At 44.1% G+C, this 23551-nt stretch overlaps 1 protein-coding gene across 13 annotated transcripts in view; it reads right to left on the reverse strand.

Moving 5' to 3' along the window:
• Window positions 1–429: 429 nt before the first annotated feature.
• Window positions 430–23551, reverse strand: part of adgrl2a (adhesion G protein-coupled receptor L2a) — a 93282-nt gene continuing 70160 nt past the window's right edge. For 2 of the 13 annotated variants that reach the window (XM_069679768.1, XM_069679769.1), the window contains exons 8-24: window positions 22763–22948; window positions 22162–22200; window positions 20095–20278; window positions 19246–19368; window positions 18732–18937; window positions 17904–18077; window positions 16263–16472; window positions 15317–15537; window positions 14641–14707; window positions 10730–10821; window positions 9068–9094; window positions 8281–8449; window positions 7958–8086; window positions 7220–7316; window positions 5448–5576; window positions 4758–4775; window positions 430–2980 (exon numbers count right to left, since the gene is read on the reverse strand). In XM_069679768.1, the coding sequence (XP_069535869.1) occupies window positions 2133–2980; window positions 4758–4775; window positions 5448–5576; window positions 7220–7316; window positions 7958–8086; window positions 8281–8449; window positions 9068–9094; window positions 10730–10821; window positions 14641–14707; window positions 15317–15537; window positions 16263–16472; window positions 17904–18077; window positions 18732–18937; window positions 19246–19368; window positions 20095–20278; window positions 22162–22200; window positions 22763–22948 (2919 nt within the window). In that variant the 3' untranslated portion in view covers window positions 430–2132. Of the gene's footprint in view, window positions 2981–3583; window positions 3637–4723; window positions 4776–5447; window positions 5577–7219; window positions 7317–7957; window positions 8087–8280; window positions 8450–9067; window positions 9095–10729; window positions 10822–14640; window positions 14708–15316; window positions 15538–16262; window positions 16473–17903; window positions 18078–18731; window positions 18938–19245; window positions 19369–20094; window positions 20279–22161; window positions 22201–22762; window positions 22949–23551 lie in introns of all 13 variants that reach the window. The other 11 variants (XM_069679774.1, XM_069679775.1, XM_069679773.1 and 8 more) reach the window with 11 other exon arrangements.

Raw genomic sequence — 23551 nt, forward strand, 5'->3', positions numbered from 1 at the left:
TGCACCGCTCTGACATAAAGTGAAATTTTTCGCTAAGTTCTGAGTCATTTCCTTCGATGCCAAATGGTAAACAGTGCAATTTCCAGCTTCCCTGCTGAGAGCTGTCACTCCGCCTCAACTGGTGTTTTATTAAAATGCTTCGTAAATTAGCATTACCTGAGGCATAAACCGCACAGGAAGTGACTGTGGGCTTCAGCAGCAGAAGACATTAATTAGAGCAAATATGTGTCACACTCGGACGTATTATGTGTAATATATTTCTACAACTGCAGCCAAGTGTAACATTGACCTCTTGTTAGGTCTTTGGACATGTTTCCACTCCCACACGGTATTAAATCCCACATCTTACAAGATTCCTGCAGTTCTCTTTTTAATGGTGCCAGGACTAGCGCTCACTCAATAATATACTAAGTGGACAATGCCGTGAACCAGTGTCATTTTCGAACCTTTATTAGTGTTACAACCACACAGAGGAACATTTACAATGCAATTTTCCTACCTGAGTTTCTCATCTTTGAATCACATGGAAAGATTTGGCTTCTCTAACACACACGGTGAGATGAGCTCTCTCTACTCTGCAGCGATTGAAGAAAAAAACAGAACAAAATAAATCCCTTGGAAAAACAAAACGTACCCCTCAAGGTGCTCGGGACTTACTTATAACCTGAGTCAAAAGTGTCTTTTGTCCATAGCAAAATAATTCGTAGTACCAAAAACACAAACCATTGAAAAGCAACTGGCATTTGACAAAAAATCTCACATTTATTTTATTTGTTAAACAAGTGTTGAACTTTACATCAGTCTTAAGTGATGAGCCCCTTGGTAACATGTTTACATAGAAAACATGAGCTACAGTACAGCATGTATACCAGTGCTGGAAAATATTCACACATTTCCCGTTTATTTTTTGGAAAGATTTCAATAAATAAAATGTCCAAACCCAGGCGGAAGAACTACATTTATGATAGAAACTTTATTGTCAAAAGTGGGTTTCATTGACGCTCGCCCGTCCCTCTGCTGTGTCTGTTAAAAAGATCGATTTCATTCAGACTTACACAAAAAAACTGTGCAATGCATAAATCACTTCAACTGGGTTTTTGCATCCCCCGTTCTACTAAAGTAATGATGCTTTGGCAAACTCAAATAGACATGTTTCAATGGGCGATATCAATGAAACTCAATAAGCGAAAAACACTGTTCACAAGTGGAAAAAGTGATGATGCATCTTTGTAATTGGTTGAATCCTCCTTTCTTTTCTTAAGCTCAAACATACTACCATGATGAAGTGTTGGAACCATAAACACACTGTATAACATATGTGCAACTTCTACACAATAGTCTCTCAAACGTTAAAGTTTTCAATTAAAAGGTTTCTTCATATTTACGGCTTCCCATGATTTTTTATTTTACACTAGCAATACAACAAAATATATATTTGAGCCATTTTCCTTGACAACAGTTCAATGTACAGTTGAGAAAATATAAGGCCAGGGGCTTGATTGCTAGTGGTTATACAATCCAAACTTCATGGTGATGGAGGGCGACGCTGGGCAGGACTTTATATTCCTTTTCTAACAGTCTGATCAGGAACATGTTACAAACAGAGTCCACGTCCTGGCCCAGGAGGAAGGGGGTCGGGTTGTTTACAATAAAAAAAAACAGGCTTCAACGAGGATGTCGGGGAGTGTATGTACAACCTTTTCACCGGGAAATTGCTGATCTGATGTAGCCAGTAATGTTTCATTTTTTTTCATCTTTTTTTAAAATTTTCGTACCTTAAAATTCTCATTAATTCAACAGCAGCAGCACATTTAATACATAGTTGGCTTGTCTCTTAAAATTGAAATTCATCTCTGCATTGTATGTACAGTCTCACTGAATCTTTGCACTGCCGTCGCTGTGCACCGAGTCTGCAGGGAAGGGAGGAAGAGTGGCATGTTTGGTTGGGGGGAAAGGTGATGGCGATGCAGCTGGAGGAGGAGGGTTTGTAAATGACAAGTGTGTAAGACGGGGCTTTTAGGGTCGCTTCAAAAATAAAACAAACACTTTGCCTCCCTGCACTAGTAGTGTGTCCTCCAAGAGGTCAGGGCTGCAAGAGGGCAGGAAGATGTTCGGGGATTATTTAAATACATTTAAAGGCTTGTCACTAGCTGCATCTGTCCTTCCCGTACATCGCCCTCGGGGATGCAGCCCTCTGTAGTGATAGGAATAATGTACCCATCGCTGCTCCCTCTGCCTATCTGGTAATAGGCCTGGAGCTGGTGGCCAGCTCCTAAGTTAGGCATGCTCTTGTAGTAAACGTCCTCATTCTCGCTCCTCTTGGAGGGGGACAGGTCCTCGACCACGTCAGGGCTGCTCTCAGGTAACGGAGAGTCCCTCAGATTAGGCATACTAGTGTACAAGGAGTCTCTGTTTGGGGACTGCAGACTTTCGTCGGGGTCGGTGGGTGTCAGCTGGGTGACAAAGGTTTCAACTCCCCCATCGGTCCTCACCTTCTTCTGGGGAGCGTACAGAAGCGAGTGAGTCCGCTGGGGGATGAGCGGCGCCTCCAGCTCCTGCTGATGGTGCAGCTCGAGGCCCACCGTGTCACCCACGTGCACCAAAGACGAGGCGTCTGCGACGATAGCGTCGTCCTCGCTGCTGCTGCCGCCCACCACCGTCACCTTGGGCGGAGCCCGCTCCGCGTGGTGGTGATGGTGGTACTGCGGGTGCTGCTGGTGGTGGGGCGGGTGATGTAAACTGGGGTGCTGCTGCTGTTGCTGTTGGTGGCTTTTGTTACAGGCACGCAGGTTGTTGTGTACTAGCTCAGAGATGATCATTTTCTCAAAGGCAGCATCGTCCAGACTGAGGCCGCAGTCTACTACCTGCACACTGTCGCCAAAGTCCCCATTGCGCAGAGAGTAGCTATTGTTAAAGTTACCATTTAGCGGTAGTGTATCCATTGCACTTGTATCCCTCACCGCATTGTTCAGTGAGTGCCCTGCAAAGAGAGGAACACGTGAGGGGAGTTTATATTAGTCAACATCGAGAACTATTTAGGAGAGAAACACAAGTTTAATGCTGTTCAGGATGCACTTTCACATGGAAGACTCAAATTAGGCCATGCCGTAAATCTGTTAGTAAGGCACAATCCTCAACAGACAGAGTATAAGCATGCATCATTGCAATGAGAAATCATTTTACTTTCTCACGTATACATTTGGACTTTCCCTTTCTTCAGAATAAGCAGAGCATTGTGCTTTTTAGTCTGCCACAAAAGTGACAAAGCAATGAGAAGGATCCCAAACAACATTAAAAAACGCACTGAAACAGTAACCACCATCACAACACACCAGGCAGGAGTAGATGTCCACAGGTATGAGGCCACAAACGGGCAAGCTACAACACTTACAGGTTTTTCTAGCAACTAATAGTTTGGATGTGCCAAGGGAAAGAAAAAAGGACAGAGATGGGAAAAGATGACACAGACAGAAAGGGAAAGTAGTCATGTATCAACATGGGACAGCCATCTTTGTTCTCACTACAAGGGGAGCCCACAAGCAGCACTCCACCATCACCACACACAGCAGGTGAAAAGACTCACTTTAGACAACTCACATCATGTCTGTCTGCTCAGGCTATCTGGTCTAAGAGCAGCTGATGTACAAAAGAAAGTAAAATGATTTATTGTAACATGAAGAAGAATCACTCAAAAGAACAAAACACAAATTAAAGTCTGCAACTTAGCAAGAGCAAGGGTTCAGCAAATGAAACAAACAAGCATTAAAATAGCTTTTACTTTTACAAATAAACGCCAAAGGCTCCTTTTTGTGTACGTTTTTGTTTGTTTGTGTCGATACACTTTTCTGTCCATTAGCGGGCAGCTTGTGTACCCAGAGCTGGCAAAGGTCAGAGCTTGCCCGCAGCCCAGCACTTGGCATCCGTCACAGTGACAGTTCCCAGCGAGACCCCGGTCTGTAGCAGCACAGCTGAAGAATAACACAGCCGCTGCAGAGGTCAGATGCAGTCATGTTAGGAATTTCTCTAAGCATGGAGGTCACGGATAACAGCAGCAAAAAGGGATAAATGTTAGTTATGCCATGATTGAGGGAGCAGATAAAGGAAAAATGCGATCTATATGGCTAACATGGCCTCCTCGTAGAACAACACATGTAAAAAATGAGGATTAAGACGAATGGGAACGTTTGTCTTTGTCCGAAATGAGGGGAGTCTTTGTGATTGTTGGAGGAAGGTTATGAGGGCAGTTTAACAGAGATTATTAGATTAGACAAGAGGAGGAGAATAAGGGAGAATTAAACAGCTGCTGCCATGACGTCCACGTGTTTACGCCTGCTAGGAGGCAGTTTAGTGTCCACGGAGGTGTGAGGGGAATACTACTGGAAACTGAGACTGCCGGATGCCAAAGTAGGACAGTCATTTTGGGATATAAAGAAAAGAAAATAAACTTCTCTGATAGGTGTTCCTTTCTGCCAAAAAGCAACACATTTTAGGGGGTTAAAAACAAATTAAGCCGAAGAGAGAGAAGCAGAGTAACGGGCTAAAGATCCTTTACTTCAGCTGAAGTCTTTTTTTGTTTCTCTTTACATTTGAGGAGAATTCAGGTTGATAATTTTGTGAACCACTTGCTCACTGAGTGTGTGTTAATGGCCTAAATTAAACCAGTGATTGTGCCGGGGGGGAGGTTTTGGTTGTTTTTTTAATAAGCATGCTGAAAAAAATTTACATTTGATAGGCAAAGTTAAGTTTTACTCCCATACTTGTCTCTCTGTAGGTCACTAGAGGAAGCACAAGGGAAAAGCACAGAACATCACACAGATGCCATTTCACTTTCAATATAGAGAAGACATAATATGCGTAAATGCCATGTGCTATTGAGATCTAATTATTAGGCTATTCATGGGAAAATCTATACAGACGCTGCATGAAGCACTTCTGAATTAAGCAACCCTCTTTTTTTTTTCTTGAGGTGTAACAGAGAAAACCTCCAAACTACAGAAAATAAGGACTAACCTGATAAATTCCAGAGCATAAATCTTAATAATCTTTCAGTTTACACTACAGCGTTAGCTCTACACCACTGTTTACATTATCTCAACAGAAGATGTAGTATCTCCTTCCCTTCTTAATCATTATGTCCCGCTCACAGTTTGGATAAGGGAAACATGAGAGCCCAGTGGGTGGATCGAGACCGACCGCAAACCTCCCTGTCCTACATGAAAACGTGCGTTTTTTTCCCACACACACATATAATGTACACTGTCTGTGTGTGCCACACACACGAGCACAGTGTGCACTGTATCAAGTATATGGGAGACAATGATTCAGAAGGAAAGGCGATACTGCACAACTTCCTGCTCTCCATTTGGTCTGCGTTTAAACTCAGCTGAAGAGACAAAGAGGGAGAGGAAGACAGAGAAGAAAAGGCTGAAAGAATTAAGTAAGCACACCTGGCGAGTTAAACACTGGAGCCGTGGGGGTGTTACATACGACTGTCTCAGCCAGTAAGGTGTTATAAGGGTTGTTAGTGCCTTGTGGTCGAAGGAGAGGATTTGTTAGTAGATAGTTCCCGGTCATTCCTGGATAGGCGAGACAGAAGAGGAGATAAGTTTGGCGACAGTGAATGAAAGTTTCATGAAGAGATGAAGGACATTCTTAGCAAGTATATTGAGGCTGTGGGGTCATCCAGTGTGTCTGCCAAACATCTGAATCTAGGCTGTTTATTTTCAAGTCGTGAACGGAGAACAAAGTTTGAGATGCACCCAGGGTGAGGCAGGAGACAAGCTACTTCTGCATGTGCCAAAAAACACTTTTTTTCCTCCCTTCCTCACATTAAACAGCTTTTAAGTCGCAGCTTGTTTTTTTATTTAATTTTCCAAACTCATTTGTGATGTGGATTGCAGATCATTCGTAACCCAATTATTCTTAAACAACGTCCCAACCATCTGAGCTCATTATTGCATCCTGTCATCTCAATTTCCTGAGTCATATTTTCATTTTGAGCAAAATCATTTGTCAATAATAGCACCCTGCATGTCTCTGAATGGAGGGAGGTTTTACTGTTTGAACCAGGTCCAAATATTAAATCTCCCTTAATACAAAGAGCCGAATCCCTCCAAGTTCTCATATCAGAATCTTTATTTAGATTTGTCCGTTTCCTGTCGGTTTTTTCCCCCCTCCAGCTTGCGGTGTGTTTTAAGGATCTGAGGCATTTCCACTGCCATTTATCACCTGTGCTAAATGCCATCTGTCATGTTGGGAGGTCTCCAGGGATGTTTTTAATGACAGGGAAGTGCTTCCAGGAGATAGAGCCCTCCTTTAGTGCACCGACTCCACAGGGTAACTAGGCTGCTACACCCCGGAGTGATCAATATCCAACCTCCGCATTAACATGGTGGAGGAAACGGTTAAAAAAGCCCCACTTCTATATTGCTACGGATGCATCAGAGTGTCAAAATGTGCTTCCAAGCCTCAGGTGTGATGTTTTAATTCGCAGGAAGTGACAGCAAAGAGCAGAGGAGGAAAAGAGCAGAGGAGTCAGTGGAGTTAAACTAGCTCGGCGTAAACCCTCTTTCCCCTTGCATGCTTGGAAAGCCATTTCGGAGGCAGCAGAAAGCCTAACAACACACTAAGCACTCCGGGTCACCCAGAGTTGAACATCATCTTCTCATCATCATATTTGTGCTCAAGCTAAATAATAAATGACAGTTTTTCTCTGCTCCCTCCCTCACAAATCCCCCTGTAAAGTAACAGAGGTCACCTTATATGCCAGGCAACAAATGGCCTCTCTCTGCGTGTTAAGATTTTCCTAAAATAAACTTTTTTTCCGACCCCTGTTTTTACTTTTGTCTGCGTTTCCCCTGAGCCCGGGTTTAAACTTTGGACAGGCAGCACTTAAAGAAAAAAACGCTCCTCTAGCCTTGCCCCAATTTGAGAGTGACGTTACCGGCCAGGATGACAGCGCACGGTATTTGAGGACGGATTTTTGTAATCCTCTGCTGGCAGAACAGAGAGACCAGACTAAAGGCCTGAATCTTTTTTTACCTCCTCCGTCTTATTTGCCGTCCTGCTCTGTCTTTTCGAGCTGAAGGCATTCATTCTGATTACCAGAGCGAGCTTTCTCTTTGGCCCGTGCGAGATCATTGGAACTTGAAGGAGGTGTATTTTTAGCTGGATGATGAAATGTGTGCATAGGTGTGAGAGGAACGAGGCGTGAACTGACCTTGGTTAAGGGTGGAGGTGCTGTTGATGTCACCTGAGATAAAGGAGGACTCAGATTGCTTTCTTACGGTGTCATTCCACATTCTCCTGATACGACTCTGTCAGGTCAACAAGGGACAGTCATTAGGACTTTAAACAAGCCCGCTCACCTTTCAGATCAACGTCCATTTCTTCGCTACGTACAAACCACCGACTAGTATGCAGGGAGGCAGGGACAGAACTAACGCTCCTTTTCTCTGTGTGTATCTTTCAAAAGGGAACTATTACACGACTTCATCTCCAATCACAAGCACCTTGGATGCGGCTGGAGGTGGAAGCGTGATAGTGGTGTTTCTCTTATGTCGTCTAATAAGGCCTATTAGCGTTTAACTCAGAAAGGGATACAGCAAATGTGTTTTTCTTTCAATTTGGGCTTCCCCCCATAGTAAAATGTGCTTGCAATGCTCTTTAAGCAGCGCAGTACTACTTCCCATGCACATGACGTTAGTGAGAAAAGGATAAAAGCGAGCGCTAAAGGGGGGCAGAACAGCAGAAAGGTACTCATGCAGTACAGCAGATGCTGCTTGTAAAATGTGGCATAATGTTTGTGTCTCTTGATCTACCTCTGAAGCTAAAACACACAATGTGCGTGTTTCTTTTTTAGCTTTAAACATTAACAATGAGCCGTGTGATGAGTGTGTGTGTGTGTATGTGTTTTGACACTCTGAGAGTCTGGGGCTGTGTGAAGCGGCTGGTCTACCTGTGTACCCGAGGAATAGCGTGCGCTGGTCCGTGTGGTTGAAGTCTTTGCAGAGCCGTGTGAGCTCTCGGTCGGCAGCCCTCCGCAGCAGTACGTGTGGCGGAAGCACTTGCTGTACTCTTTGCGGACCTGCGAGAGCAAACAGCCGCGTGTTTACATACATTGTTGACTTTACATAGGAGTTAGTGAAAGACCTCAAGGCAGGGCCGTGTTTGTTCTTTATATCAGCACGGAGCGCTTTGTGAATTCTTCACGCCGCTGTGAAGGTCTTTTTCACATTCAGCAGCGCTTCACCTTGAAAAGAAAATTCACAAGGAACTTACTTTTTTCTGGAGGAGGCAGTGGAAGATGAAGATAAACATTCCTTGGAAGGTGTTGAATATGGTAAAGAGGTACGCCATGACGATCGAGGCCTCGTTGATGAAGAAGAGGCCGAAGGACCACGTGAGACCCAGCAGACACAGCAAAGCAAAGGCACCCATGACCCAGGACCTGAAGGACGGGCAAAGACAAACACAGAGAAGAGGGCGAATGCAGCGTGAGAGGCGTTTAGTGATCCGGGCAGGAGCATGAGTGGGAGTTGGAGGCACCATCACAATGGCAAAAACTAGGAAAAAGCTGCAGGAAAACAAAACGACAACAACTGTGCCCTTTCCCCACTGTCCCCTCCCCTCCATCCACACACACTCGTAAAGACAAGAAGGAAGCAAAACCTGATCTGCTTTTATGTAGATAACTCTCTATGTTAAAACAAACATAGCAGCATAATCAGAGAGTTTAATAAGCTAACGATATCGTGTGCGAGTGTGAGATCCGGAGAACGTGGAAAGAGTTCAAGGATAAAAAAACCAGGTGTGCCGCCTCGTGTGTGAAGGTCCTGTGGAGCCTTCAGACACCAGCAGCGGTCACAGTTTAACGCTCAAACACACCACGAAAAACAACAGCAACAACACTGGATTTCAAGATGATGGACGTGGTGAACACAAGGACGGTGGATGAGTAGCTCTAAAGCTGCCGTTTTAGAGAGGATGAAGCGGTGATAGACAGAAAAAGGAAGAGAGAGAGAGAGAATAAACTAGAAGCTGACACTTCTGGGCAACATGTCCTTACTTGATAAACCGTTTATTATCTTCATAGCTAGAGAGCATGATAAGCAGGAAGAGAGAAACACAATTAGATCAGAGCGCATCACAGCGTGGGTTACACGACATTTGAGGGAGATATCTTCAACTTTGATCCAAAGGGGGGAATCACGAGAGGCAATAAAATTAAGGATCTAACAAGAACTGAGAGTTGTGTGTGTGTGTGTGTGTTTTTTTCTTGCTGTTGATGATTCAATTAGAAAATTCAGTGAAAAGCATTTGGTGGGAGCACATTGGCTGTGGTGGAATTAGCATTTATGCTACTGTATGCGTGGGCGGTGGTGTTGTAGTGTGGGTAAAACAGTCTGAGTTGTGCGGTAAAAAGCTTACCCCGGCAAATCTGTATTATAGTAGCCGTCACACACGCGGTAATTACTGGTGTGGATCACCAGGACAGAGAGAGGAGGAGAAGGACAGCAGAGGAGAGAGGAGAGGCTGTGCGTTAACTTTGCTTTCACATGCAACATGCAGTGACACTGAAATTCAGACCAGACTCTGGCACAAGAAACACAAAGAGACGCACCACAAGGAAACAGCTATTAATACACAGTGTAGTTCTGCAGTTTAAAGCTCCCGAGTACAAACGCACACCAATCAAAGCGCCACCATGGTGGGTCAGTGTGTTCTGTTGTGGTCGCCTTGATAAGGGAGTAGTCGATCTCAAATAAACCAAGCAGTCTAAATACGCCGTTTGCTGACTGTTCTTCCTGATTGCAGTTTTACCACAGTGCTGTAGTGTCGGACACATTCATTAAGGAAAAATGAGAAATAACAAACACTGGATGGAAATAGCAGCACTGCTGCTCCTGCACAGACTGCTGGAGGCTGAAGCACGTCACGTATTTGTGCAAACTGACATGGGGCTGTGAGCAACAAAACCAAATAACCCTAACTGAAAGAGGCCTTGGATTCAGGCTGCAGAAAGCAGCAATAAATCTGGTTTTGTGCAAAAAAACAAAACAATTAGTGCTTCAGAAAACATTGCTTCTCTTTCCCAAAGCACGACGCGTCATAAATGCTGAGGCGACACAGAGAGCCTAAATCACAAGGGCTGGTGGTCGGGTGGTCAGGGAAGGAATTTTTTTTCTTTTCTGGGATTTGACGCTGGGATTTTTTAAAAAGAGGTTTGACATGTTCCAGCGGCAAACACACATGGAAGCTGTTACGCCGCTACCCCACCCTCTGCAGAGCGAACAGCGCATAGTTAGGTCGCAGCCTTGAGAGTGATGTGTGTCATGCCAGTGCAATTCTGCGGCCGGCGGCTGCGAGCGAAACAACAAAAGGACGAACAAGACGACTCATAAAGTCTGCAAAGTCATCGTGACGGCAAAGTCATACCAGAAGTCTGTCTGAGAAACTAAAACATTTGGAGTCACGATAATTAAAAGCTCCATCTGATCTGAATTATTCCCAAAACTATATTATAATGTCACTGGCTACTCCAGTGCTTCAATTTGGCTCGGAGGTGGGGAGGTAATGCATTTTCCCATGAACATTATAAGGTAAAAAAAATCATTACCTAAGAGTAAAAGAGCCTTAGCTTTCCTGGGGGTAGTGTGAGAACAGCAGCAGTGTTACACTGCCGATAAGCAGGAGAATGTGGGGGTTCAGCATGCGACCCTTTACTTACTTTATATTCTCCAGTCGGCTGGAGTCTGGTTTCAGGGTGGTGGAGTGCTTCACCATTTTGTACATTGTGATGACCAGGAAGATGAGATTGAGCTGTCAAAACAGAGTAATGGCAGTGTTAATACATGAAGATGAACGAGGGAGGATACAGCAGACACACACAGAGAACTGTTAATTTGCCTATAAGTATTAAAAGTGGAGAGCCTTCAAATCTCCGCATGTCCATAGACTAATCCAATAAACATCTATCATTACAGCCCGCCTCAGACGGTCCGGCTGGCGCCAAATTTAGTGTCATTCTATATCAATAAGAGCATGGAAATGCATTGAAATCCATCAGAGTAAAAAAAAAGAGAAAGACGGAAGAAACGGGCAGCAGCAGCCGCCTGGCAACGCAGGAGGAGGAATAAGAGAACGTCTTGTTGTAGGAAACAACTGCATATCATTTTATGCACATAGTGAAATATTATAAGGCATAACTAGCTATAAAAGGCTTGAGGGAACATGGTATATTTGGTCGATTCTTATTGTGGACAGATGAAAGCAGAGAGAGAAAGAGGAGGGTGGAAAAGAGGGGGGTGGTGTTTGTTGCTTGTTTTAATGTATTAAATCTTAAGGGAGCCGGTGGCACATATCAGGTTGAGACAAGGATACTGTGCGCTGTGTTTCTCAGCGCGTTTATTCGGTACCTTAAAAATCAATAGCGTGATTTAGAGACACAAAGGCTGGATGGGCCAGCAAGGAGCCGCTTCAAATAATTTACTTCAAAAAAACATTTATTCTGGGGCAAACTAGTCCCTGACACAGCATGTACATGCACTCGCAGCGGAGGAGGCAGACTGTGTTCAGACTGCGGGCCAGGCATGTATGAATAATGTCGAGGAATATCTAAGACAGGAAAATGTTAAATGTGTGCCTCCAATAGTGCATGTCAAAGGAACAGAGGAATAAAAATACGGCACAAAAAACTACATTCAAGCTCCTGTTTCCGCGGCATGTGCGTAACAATAAAAAGCAACACACATTTGCACGGACAAAAGCTTCTTCCAGGTGAGCGTTTCGGCGTTGTGTTGTCTATAGAACGAGAAAAACATTGTGGAGCGGGAAAAAAGGAGACGCATAGCCAGCATGAGGGCATGAAATAAATGAATGACCTTTGAGAGCTGGACTCAGACCACGGACATTCACTCTCGAACAGAAATTCTCTGTGTTCTGGTGCACGCTGCTATCAAAAGGCTGCCTGTGATCAATACATCACCCCTCCACATGCAATCAGCTCATGGAGCCGTGCACAATAACCCAGGCAGTAAAAGAGAGCGAGGGAAAGAAAAAAAAAATCACGAACCTTCTTTTATATCACAGACGGCACTGAAACTATGTTTTGTTTCGCAGCTATCAGCCATTATTTCTATCAGTCGCCTGCATGAGTCAGACAGTGGGGGAGGGGGGCGGGACAGGGAGGGCGAGGACTTTTCAAAAAGCCTTTCACACAGCCTGGAGTGGTGACATGGATCCAATGAGACAGAGGAGAGGGACGCAGTACTTTAAAGCAACCTAGCTGCACGGCACATGTTCCCACCCCCACCTACATGCTTTCGCAGCCCTTCCTGGGGGGATCCCCCCTTTGCAGGAGCGGAGCTGTCTTGCCTCTATCCTTCACTCTGTCTCTGAATCATCGGTGCAAGCCATGCAGAAGCACCTCGCCACACTGGGACTGAGGAGAAAGCTTTTTTTCTGAAGTGGACTGTGTGTGTACACACTGAACTCCAAATGAACTGCCAGGGATAAAATATTAAAGGTGCAGATGGAGCTGTCCAGATGATAAGAACTGCTTGCGACGTGTCATGATCCAAGAGGCCTTGTGTTGAAGCTATCTCAAGCATACTAATGGCTCCCCCCCACCACTCATTACTTCCATGTTCCTCTTTCATGGAGCTAATACCCCCTGTGCCCAGAGACAGGGCAACCTCAGCCTGAGAACATGGATCTAAATGCCTTCCTCCAGCTTTTGTTTTCGTCTGTATTTAGGGCCCGTTTCAGCCAGGAGACGAGAAAAAACAACAGGAAAAGCAAGAAAAAAGACAGAAGAAACAAAAGGATAAGAAAAAAGCATGACCACCCTCGGTTTAAACCAATGTTAGTTGGCACAAACATTGCTTGGGTGGCGGGTTGGGACTCAAACAGGAGCCGAGGCAGCAATATTTTCTCTCCTTTTCTCTTGCTCATGTGCCTGTTCTCCCCCTCTCTTCCTCTCTCCCTCATTGACAAGGACACAGCCAATTTGTAGAGAAACCAGGGTCACGGATGGTGTAGACAAACCTTGCTCCTGCACGCTCCCCTGAGATGCCCCTTTCCACAGTACTTTGTCTTTTTGAGTCAATTGTTGCACCGAATCAGAGGAGCGGTGCGCGATGCCTGAGCCACTGCTGCAGAACCTCATTCCTGTCACACATTAGCTCTGCTACAATACATTAGCTCCTCACGGGGTCATGATTCTATCTCTGCGGTCATCACCGCCGGGATCCTGATCATCATTTCCACCGCAGACGCATTTTTCATGCAAATCATAACAGAAGCAACGCTGCGATTGGAAAACAATGAGGCCCCAATTTAGGGAGAGGAAACATATTCCTGTGTGGCTGACGGAGCATTTGCTGAGACAGGGAGAAATGTATGTTTGTTTTAATACCATGTTAGCTTTTTCCTCAATTATAAGCTCACACGTTCAAGGCGGGTGTTGAGCTAAAAAAACAAGGAGCGAAAACAAAAAAGAAACAGGCGTCGCGACATTTACTCAAAGGCATTCCAATCTGATACAGGACTTCTGTGCGCCTTCTCCTCCATTTTTAAATGCTACACGGAGCGGGCGATGTCTCTCTTTGTGAAAGCTGTGAAATGCAGTCCGGCGAGCGGATTCGTCTTTTATTTATTCTGTTACCGCACAGACAAAGAGCCGTGCTATATCTTTACTTTGAAAGCTCCTGGTCCTCTGCAAATGGCTCGCTGGAATTTGACATGGGTGCCCCCTTCTCTCCGGTATATTTTCTGTGTCAGTTTGATGTTCAACAGAGGTCACCGCATCTGTAGATACAGTACCGACCATTATGCTGGGTAATGAACACAGCGCTGAACAAACACCACCCATCCTCGCTCGCACAGCAGTGAGACAAGTTTGTCGAGCTTCCTCATCCCTCGGTGTGCATGGGGGCAAAGCAATATGCGGCGCGTTGGGCTGGGAGGATATATCTGAGGAATACCACCTGCTATTTCAGGTTTTTTTTTTGTGCACAGGGAGGCAAGACTCCCTGAGGTCTCATTCTTCTGAGCCTCTCTGATGGAGCAGGAGATAATAATGTCATGACCAGTAAATAATTGCATGCCTCAATGGGACATATGTCATTATGATATCCTGTATGTCCTTCACCCTGACGGTCCTTGACCAAACAGAGAGGTGCCTTTGCTTTTCTTCTTCTGCTGTTTACTAAAGGTAGAAAACACACACGGAGGCTGATGCAGTGGTGGAGAGGGATCTAAAAATGTAACAGTCTTACAGTGTTTGGTAAGAACACCTTTTTTAAGTCCTTTATCATAACTTGAAGGTCATTCAGCGATGTCCGTAATGTGAGACTTCATGGGAGTTGTGTGAGAGAGAGGTTAAAGAACACTATCGCATCCTGATCCTTGTCAGCAGGTGAGAGGCAGAGAGAAGTGTCGAATGCTTCCAAAATCTGTCTTTGGTGCAAAATTAACCTGTCATCACTGAGGAGCAGGGTAAAAAAATCCAGCTGACTCTTCCTTCAGTTCAACTATCGTGCTTCCTTTATCTGTCTCCTTCATCTCTTTCATCTCTGCCTCTCAGTCCCTGCCTCACTCCGTCGCTCTCAGTATTCAAAGGAAAATAAAACGGCTTACCATGATGATAAAGGTGACAGGTCCTATAAAGCTCCATATGAAGTGATTGTCCACACTTAGCCAGCACCTGTGACAAAGAAACACACACTTTAGCTTAGGAAAGCAGCATTTTTAAAACAGCAGTGTTTTCTTAATATGTAAGGAAATAAACACATTTTTTTAGTGTAATTTCTCCTCAATATTTCCCTCTGTGTGGTTTAATTGCTCCTTTCACAGGTCGAACATTAATACAGCCGTACAACACAGAAAGGCGACCCTAAGTAGCCCCTCTTGATAGCTTGTTCTAAGCTGAGATCTGGCCATTAATCTATGTAAAAGCCTTTTTCTGCACAGTGCTCTCCTCTTTAAGAGAGCATTTACAAACAAGAGGTCACAGGAGGGTCTTTAAGCAGAAAGGCATTAATGTAGCCGCGGCCCCCCTGAAACCACAGTGTTGAGTCTGTCAGCCACTTTCAAATGACATAAAAAATTGAGCAGCTGTCCAACCCCGGTGAAAGGAGCTCAAATGTTTTGGTGGTAGTCTCCGGGGAGGCGCATAAGGCGCTGGCAGAAATGATGAGTAGATTTCTTTTCAGAAGCTGCCACACACAGACACAGCAGGTGAGCCCCCGCGCACAGAGGCATCCGGCGTGTCTGCTCTGCATTTCCAAGGATTTGTTCGCAAAGTTGCACTTACGCTTTCTCCGTCCCGTAGCTGCCGTAGTCGATGGCTGCGGAGACGCCGACCACAATGGCGGGGAAGAGGTAACCCGACACGTAGTAGTACTTTTTCCGCGAGTATTCGCTCTCAAAGACCTCCACGAGCATGAGGTACAGCTGGACCCCTTCAAGACACATCCAGGAAAAGGAAGCCAGGAAGAAGAAGTGGAGGATCCCCGCGATGATGGCGCATCCAATCTGAGAGAGAAAAACAACGTATTTAGAAAGGATAAACAAGCACAGCTTCTATAAATAAGGGGACATTTTAGATTAAAAACATGATTTAAACATGAAAAGAAGTATCCCCACTGCATTTTCTTTATTGAAAATTGTATATCACACATTCAGCTTTGATTAGAATCCCAGAAAGGACAGATTTCCCGGCTGCTGCCTCACCCATTCAGGGGATCAGACATTTGTGAGACTGCTGAAAAAAGGGTAATGAATATTCATTCACCACATGGGCTCCGACTATGCACAGGTTTAACTTTCCATCAGCACTGTAGAAATTTAAATGCCGCTCATATTGTAAGGTTAGAGCAGATTTAATCATACAGCTCAGCTTTGATTCCCAGCTGTATGGAGAAAATTGTTTTTGTGCTTCAGGAGATTGGAGGGAAAAGTAGGTGAAGAAAAAAAAAAGGTACAAATGCCGACTTTGCCATGGCAACTGTGGCTTTAAGTGAAAGAGGAAAAAAGAGCTGTCAAGCGGAAGACACGGCCCCTTAGTAATCTATATTAATGGTGCTGTCCCACTCATGTCATGTCAGGGATGAGCAGGGAAGGTTAGAAACAAACAATGCTTAAAAACTCATCCATTTCACTCTGAGAGGGTCTTTTGTTTTGTTCCGGGGGCGAGGGCAGATAAAGCGAGGGGGAATAAATCAAAAGCAGATCAATAGGGTGAAATTGTTCCGGCTTACCCAGGGTTTGGTCATATCGATACCAATTAGGAATATTAACTCTGCGATGAAGAGATTGATGCACAGGTTCTTGTGGATGGTGTTGCGGTCGCTCTGCAGACCCCGGAAGAAGCAGAAGGTGAAGATGCTGATGGTGAGGCAGACGAGGGACACCACGATGCCGACTCGGGTGATGACGGTCAGGAGCAGCACGTGCACTCTGTCCTTAACCTGGAAGACATAAAGGATAAATAGCGATGTACAAAATATGTTGGTGAAAAGAATTAGATGAAGAGGCTTTTGTTTCACACTGGTGAGGAGCTGAGGTAACATTTTATGTCTCAAGTCATGTGACCTAGTTAGAAAAACATCTGTCCATTGACCCCTTTAACTCTGTTACGGTTACTTTAAAGCTCCTGTGAGGAACTTTTGGTTTGTATTGATTTTGGCGCCCCCTGTGGACAAAGCTGTACCTCTTATCTCTTTGCTGATTTTGTCCTGTACATGCTTAAGTGGTGGTTTTTAACAAAATATCTCATCCTGCCTTCTTTAGCAGTCATATGTGTCACTCACTTTAAATGTTTGCTCTGTAAAATGTAAACAAAGGAAGCGTGCAGTTAATCACCTCGTCTGACACCTACCCCCCCGCCAGCGGTTTCAGGCATTAAAAATAACTGTCTAGAAATAATCAATCTTGTGGCTGATGGTCTGCTTTGCTTTTGTAGGTCATACAGAGTCATCAGAATTAATTAAAGTCTGTTTCATAACCTGCAAAAAACTCCTCACAGGAGCTTTAAAATTACAATTTGAAAGTTATTATAGAAAGAAGGACCAGGATCAGGGGATTAAAAAAAAACTTGCTCATCCATAAAAAATGTTTATTTTTTTTTCTATCTTTTCTCTTTAGAAGTACTGAAAACTTTCACCTCCTTAAGGCATTTTAAAACTAATAAAAAAAAATAGTCATAATTTATATTTATTTTGAAGGAATTAGACTTGCTTGATTTTACAGTATCACTAGCCAAAGGTGTTGGGAACCACTGAGCTAAAGAATTCTACTTTGAAGATCTAATCTTGAAGATCTCAGTTTCGTTCTCTTTGGCGGCACCCATGGCGATTAACGGTAATTGCGGGAGCACACTTGCAGGAGCCGTACTAGATTACTGTTTACTTGCAACACTTGCAGAAAAGCAGCCGCTTAGCTCCGCCTACCCTCTCTGGCAGACCAACCACTGCTGGGTGATGGAAAACTTTCATCAGTGGGCCATAGGCTCAATCACCATTGTGTTACCTCATTCGGCGATAGATAGTGACTTAACAGACATTTATTTAAATTTAAATCTTGGAGATTATCACTTTAAATATTTACAGTTAATAAAAATGGAAAGACTTTTCTGTTTTATTCCTGGAGGATATTTTCCTAAGGCTTTTGTATATTTTAGGAAATGGCTTTTGTTATAGGAGGAAGTGAATTGTGCCAAACAGTTTAACTAAAATAAACAGCTTATGAATAAAGCAGAAGAGTGACTGCTGAGTTATCTGCTGAGATTTCAGCCTAAACCTAGAAACAGGAATGTTTGCTGTTTGCTAATAAAACAGAAGAAAGTTTTAAGTATTAAAATGATTTGGCAGAAGGAGATGAATAAAATGGAAGTCACATACTGAGATTTCCCTGTGCGCCATCAGGATGGCAAAGTTGGTGAGGTGGCTGCAGGAGCAGGTGGTGTGTGTTTTGTTGGTGTCCAGGAGTTTGCAGCCTTGGGTGGACCAGTATCCCATCATGCTCCTCTCCGAGTAATTCCAGAAGGAGCAATTGGGGTTGAAGTAGCGCTCCATCTGCAGATAACAAGAGATATGGTTAAGTGTCCAAATAATTGACTGCCTGAAATTGAAGTACATGTAGAACACAGAGGCCATTTACCCCCTACTCATACAAAGTATTTCTCGGCGCTGATATGGATGAGGATTTTTCACTTCACAGCTCTCATGAAGCAATTCATATGTTGTATCTCATTTGGCACATGCTTGCCAAATCAACCGAAGCATAGTGTGGTGTACGAGGCCTTAATAACAGAGAGAGGCATAATTGTTTGACGGCATGTCTTTGGAATTGCACAATTCCTCTGATAAAGAATGGAGTCACGCACGGCCCTCTGGGAACTCTGGTGACAACTTTAAAAGACGGAAGATAATTGGTGCTCCAGTAATTTCATCCTAGATTGTACGGCTAATCTAGGAGTTAATTTCCCCCACTATAAAAGAAAATGGGTATCATTTATATCCCAATGTTGATTAAAGAATTAGTTTTCATTAAGAATTCACTTAAGTTCTAAAGACTCCTTTAATTTGATGTTCAATGACTTAAATAAACTGCCGACTGACCTAGCCAGACATTTACAATTCAAATAGCAGATCTGTGTCTACGCTGGATGTTCCCTCCTGGTGTGTTTTAATATGACCTCTCCATTCACTCCAGCAGGGGACACTCACATCGATGTGCTTCAGGGTGAAAATCACCGGGTCGTTAATGAATACACGGCTCGACTCTTTGTTGATCGAGGCGGCGATGATGTCGGAGTTGACGGCCACCGACACGTTGCGGCCGTAAGCCTCGTTGGCCATCTTGATGGTGGCGTTCTCTGTGCCGAGGAACTGGCCCAGATTTTTGTAGAGCACGAAAACCAGCTTAGCAACTCCTGCAGGGTGAGAGATGCAGACGGATATCAGAGGGCAGGGAGGAAAAACATCACGCTTTCAGAACAATTTAGGTGACAAAAACTGCTCAAAAAGAGAACTAAATATTTTAACAGTCAAATTTCTTTTATGTCATTCATTTTGAAATATTAAAAAAGGGAACAGCTCTTTTATAGATACAAGAATGGGAGCAAAAATCAAACACATGCCTTCATTTCCAACTTTCCAACACGCTTCACAGCTCTCAGAGTGAGCAGAGCAAAGTTTCTCTTTTTGTTTCTATCGTTTCGGGGTGTTTAATAGAGCTTACCATTCCGACTGTTGAGCTTGACGGTGTTCGCCGACAGCTGGATTGAGATGCCGTCCTTGCTGGATTGTGGGAATTTAAAGTCCTGGACCTGGCCGTCCGTGCTGAGAACGTACACGTCTAAGACTGCAGGACAGGACGGATAAGAGAAGAAGGATGGAAGGACAAGAGAGTGAGATATTGGTCATTTCAGAATGGTCGACTTTGACCCGAAGGATTAAACATAAGTGAGAATATTGATGCTGCAGCTTTGTTCCTGACATTTGGACACTGACTGAATGTTGGCACCGACCAAAGGACCTAGAAACGACTCTCACACTAAATCTTTGTGACAGTGAGCGGCACGATAAAAATGTCAATCACTAAGTGATCATTTCATCCCGGTGAGACTAATATGAATAAAACAACACTAAGGAGAAGCTGTCCTTATATGGTCCACCGGCAGGAGAGAATTAGAGGAGGAGGAGGAGGCCGAGGATAAACAATGGACTTTTCCTGACTGCACAGCAGGCTAATGTTCACATTAATGTATAGAGTTACAAGGTCTGGACGCATACATTTATAAACTAAGCGTGCGCAATCAGAGAATCCAGTCTATTTAATTGTCTGATATTCATCACTTTGTCAGTAAGCGACTCGTTAAACCTAATATGCGTTGTTTTTCTCTTCCCCCGAGGTTTAAACGCTTATTATGAAAACAAAGCACTTTTTTATACGGCGGCCTTGTTTCCCCATCACAAGAGTTCCTCTCTCAATGAATTGAAAGCAATCAAATTAACTGAGCCGCCATCAATCGGGAACACTTTCGCTTACTTTCGGCTTTTGCTTACCACAAACTCCTGTTTTACTTACTTATGTTGTCTGCAGGGACTTTGACGATAGCAGGTTCCATGAGGTTGTCGGCAAGGACGAAGGCCCCTTCCTCCAGAGTATCCAGTAACATGGTGGCTGCGTGCGTCTGCTCCGTGCTGTTCATGTCCTGCCAGGACTTCAAGGCCTCCGGACGCAGAAGGTTATCAACCGTGTCCACAATGGCCTTAAAGAACCAGACACACAAACACACAACAAAGATACATGAGTAACTCCGGAAAGTTTGGAAGCAGAGGCAGGGACATGCAAACACTGAAATGAAATGGATGAAGCTTAAAATCTGTAAGGGTTAAAATAAACATGATGAGTAAAAGAAAGTAAGAGTGTGTTTAGTTGTTGATCAGGTAACTAATCAGATCAAATCATTCACCACATTTACTGAATTAAAGATACATTGTTTTTCAGTGGTATTGATCTTAAAGGAGAAGCTGCAGAGAGGGGGAAGAAGCAGGAGCGTCACTGAGGATGGAGCGGATTCAGTTTCCTTTTCAAGGGCGCTGCATCGGGGCGGACACTCGTCTATTGAACCTACCAGGTCTGTCTGATAGCAGGACATTAAGAGATAGCCTGATCAAAGTCAAAGTACCAAAACCTGTTCAAATTCTCTAATTGCAAAATCCAGCGTTTAGCATAAAAACTGTTTTTCCCCTGCAGATACTTTAAAACACAATAAGTCATAAAGGAACCCTGCTAGTAGCACTAAAAAGGACAGAGGGAATGTGTGCAAAACTAAACAAAGTGTGATGCGTTTAATTGATTAACTAAATTGCATCCTTCACGCCAACATCTTTCCGTTGTCACACTTTCTGCCATCTGAACAACTCGCGGCAAACAGCGGTAAATTGGGCGTAGCATCCAGGTGATGCTGAGCTTTCTTCAGGAAATAATCAAATCAATGCGTCTAATCAGGTAATCAATGGCGGCGTCGGCCGGTGGAGACGGTGGGGGGGAAGCTATAGTGATGTTGCGTCAGTTGTGGCAGATGTCAGATACTGCTGACTCGATGATCTCGCTCCCTGATCCTCTCATCTGGCTTTCATTAGCCGAATAAATGCTGCCATTTACATCGACACATGCAACGTCGCCAACTTCTGAATATTGTGGCACAAAAAAACAATTTTGGGGAGAGGTAGCGCAAGCACATACATGTATTTTTCACCCCCATTATTTTTATGAGCTCGCGCCCGTTGACTGGCTAATTAGCTCGATCCATTTTAATGTCGTCCCGTAGGAGGGATCTGGCGTGAGGGGGGTGACTTTGGTGGCAGGTGGAGGACACCGGTCTCCCCGAAGGTTGAGGGATACATACGGCCAAAATTCTGAACCCAACCTGATAGCATTTCAGAAAAGCATAAAAAATGGTTCGACCCGGCTAACCCTATTAACCAGAAAGAGCTGAAGATTTGCACCTCTAATTTATGAAACAAATGACTTCCACGACCTAAAACCTCTGTCCTTGTGAAACATGAGCCAGAATTTGTACTTAACACGCTGCGGAAAGGTCAGGTGAAAGGGAGAAAAAAAAAAAGGTTGAATAAATCACTAGTGATCTGCGTTTGATGCAATATTCAGGAGTGTTTTATATTGAAAGGATCTGATATGAATGAAACAATTTGCAACAAAGCAGCAAATCCTTCAGTAAATGAATAATGAGAGGGATGTAAGAACAGGATGTTTGTTTGAGTTGCGGTGTAACGCAGCCAGACGTGCATTCTTGAGCAAACACTTAGAGAGAAAAAAAATAGGGAAAAACTGAAAAATAAACCAGCGCTGCCAACGCATAGAAGGAGTGGATAAAAACAGACACACACACATCCATGTAAAGAAGACACCTCATTAATTGGAGATGGCTTTATGAAGCTCTTTAGGTAGGACTGTGTCTGTGTGTAAAAGGCAGTTACTCAAAAATAAAAGCAGGAAGCATGGGGGGAGTACATGACAGTGCAGAGTGTGCATGCGGCTGAACTTGGGCTGCATCATATAGAGTAGCACAGGAATAGAGGAGGGGGACGGCAGCAAGCAGAGTGGGCACAAGCATTGCTCCAGTACCTTCATGTATGCCCTGCATGTCCTTTCTCGCTTTTGGAGCTTTTTTAAATTAGAAAAGAAACAGAGGAGATAGAAAATAGAGACACATGATTTGCACAAGTTCACGAGCTTTGCAGAAACAAGACCCTGACTGAGTGGTCGATATGCAAACTACCTGCTGAACGGCTGATCCAAGCTGCAGGCCGAAGAGCAAAAGAGCTCTAGCTCATGTTTATAATGTGCTGTATTTTCCTCTCGCAGCGTCCTGACACCTTGTAGAAGTATTATGCTTGGAAGAGCCAAATTAAAGGCAACAACACAAATGTACAAATATAGAACAGAGCTAGGTGTTACAGGCAGAAATAACTGCTTTCAGTTTTTTTTGCTCACGGCTTTACTGAACTTGAAAGGAAAGAAAAAGAAGTGACAAACAATAGAAACTACCGTGCATAATATTTTAGGAGCGCTGTATTCCCTTCTGCTTTTGTCACTCACATTTATTAACTTGTCAGTGCAAAATGATGCAGCAAGAGAGAGCTGGGGAAAAAAACTTTCAGTGATTCACTGGCGGCCTTTTTTTCCTTGAGCGTTTTTTTTTCTTTTCCCCGGTGGATGTGGTTACCTTGTTGAAGCTCCGCCCCGCAGAATCCTTCTCGCTGGGCCTGAGCTCCTGCAGCTGAGCATCCAGGATGTCCACCAGCTGCTCCATCAGGCGCACAGAGGAGCTGACGTCCCCAGCAAAGATGGGGCCTTTGGTGTGCTTGGCTAACTCATTGGCCAAGTTAGCTGCATTTTCACCGCTGCGGATCTGCGGGGGGAAGAGAGAGTGAATAATGATCACAAGAATGCGGGACGACAGACTTGGAGGGCTCTTTACAGGCCTGTTTCTGACATCAAGTCACACTTGAATGAGTCCTTGAAATGGCAGTTTTGAAAAAGAAGGGTTTAAGCTTGCGATGACGAGTTGCCATGGCGGCAGTTTTTTTACTGTGGAGACGCTGAGAGCTGCTTTATTTATCAGCTGTTACACCTATGACACCATTAAACAGGTGGTAGAGAGAGTATTTAACTTTAATGTAGTAGTCCTTTACCTTGGGGGTATATGTAATCCTGCATCAACAGGGTTTCAATTAACACGTGCCTACTGGAAATACTGTATTTATACAACTAATGTAAACAGTTTTTACCTGTCGAATCTGTGTCAGTTTCTTTTCCCCTACAGTCCTAATTTACAGATTTCTTCAAGCTGATCACACCTAGCTTTGCCACCATCTTTTACAACATTGATTAAACAACCAGAATGTGTTAAAATCCTCTTATAAGAATGCATTTCTGTCGTTCAGTACACCCCCCCCCATGTTTTTCACATTCCACTCAGAAGGAAAAACACTGAGCCAGAGCTCCAACAAAC

This window comes from Semicossyphus pulcher, unplaced genomic scaffold, assembly GCF_022749685.1.
Source record: "Semicossyphus pulcher isolate SPU_LCO1_2020_fin unplaced genomic scaffold, fSemPul1.0.p SCAF_4, whole genome shotgun sequence".
Classification (NCBI taxonomy): domain Eukaryota; kingdom Metazoa; phylum Chordata; class Actinopteri; order Labriformes; family Labridae; genus Semicossyphus; species Semicossyphus pulcher.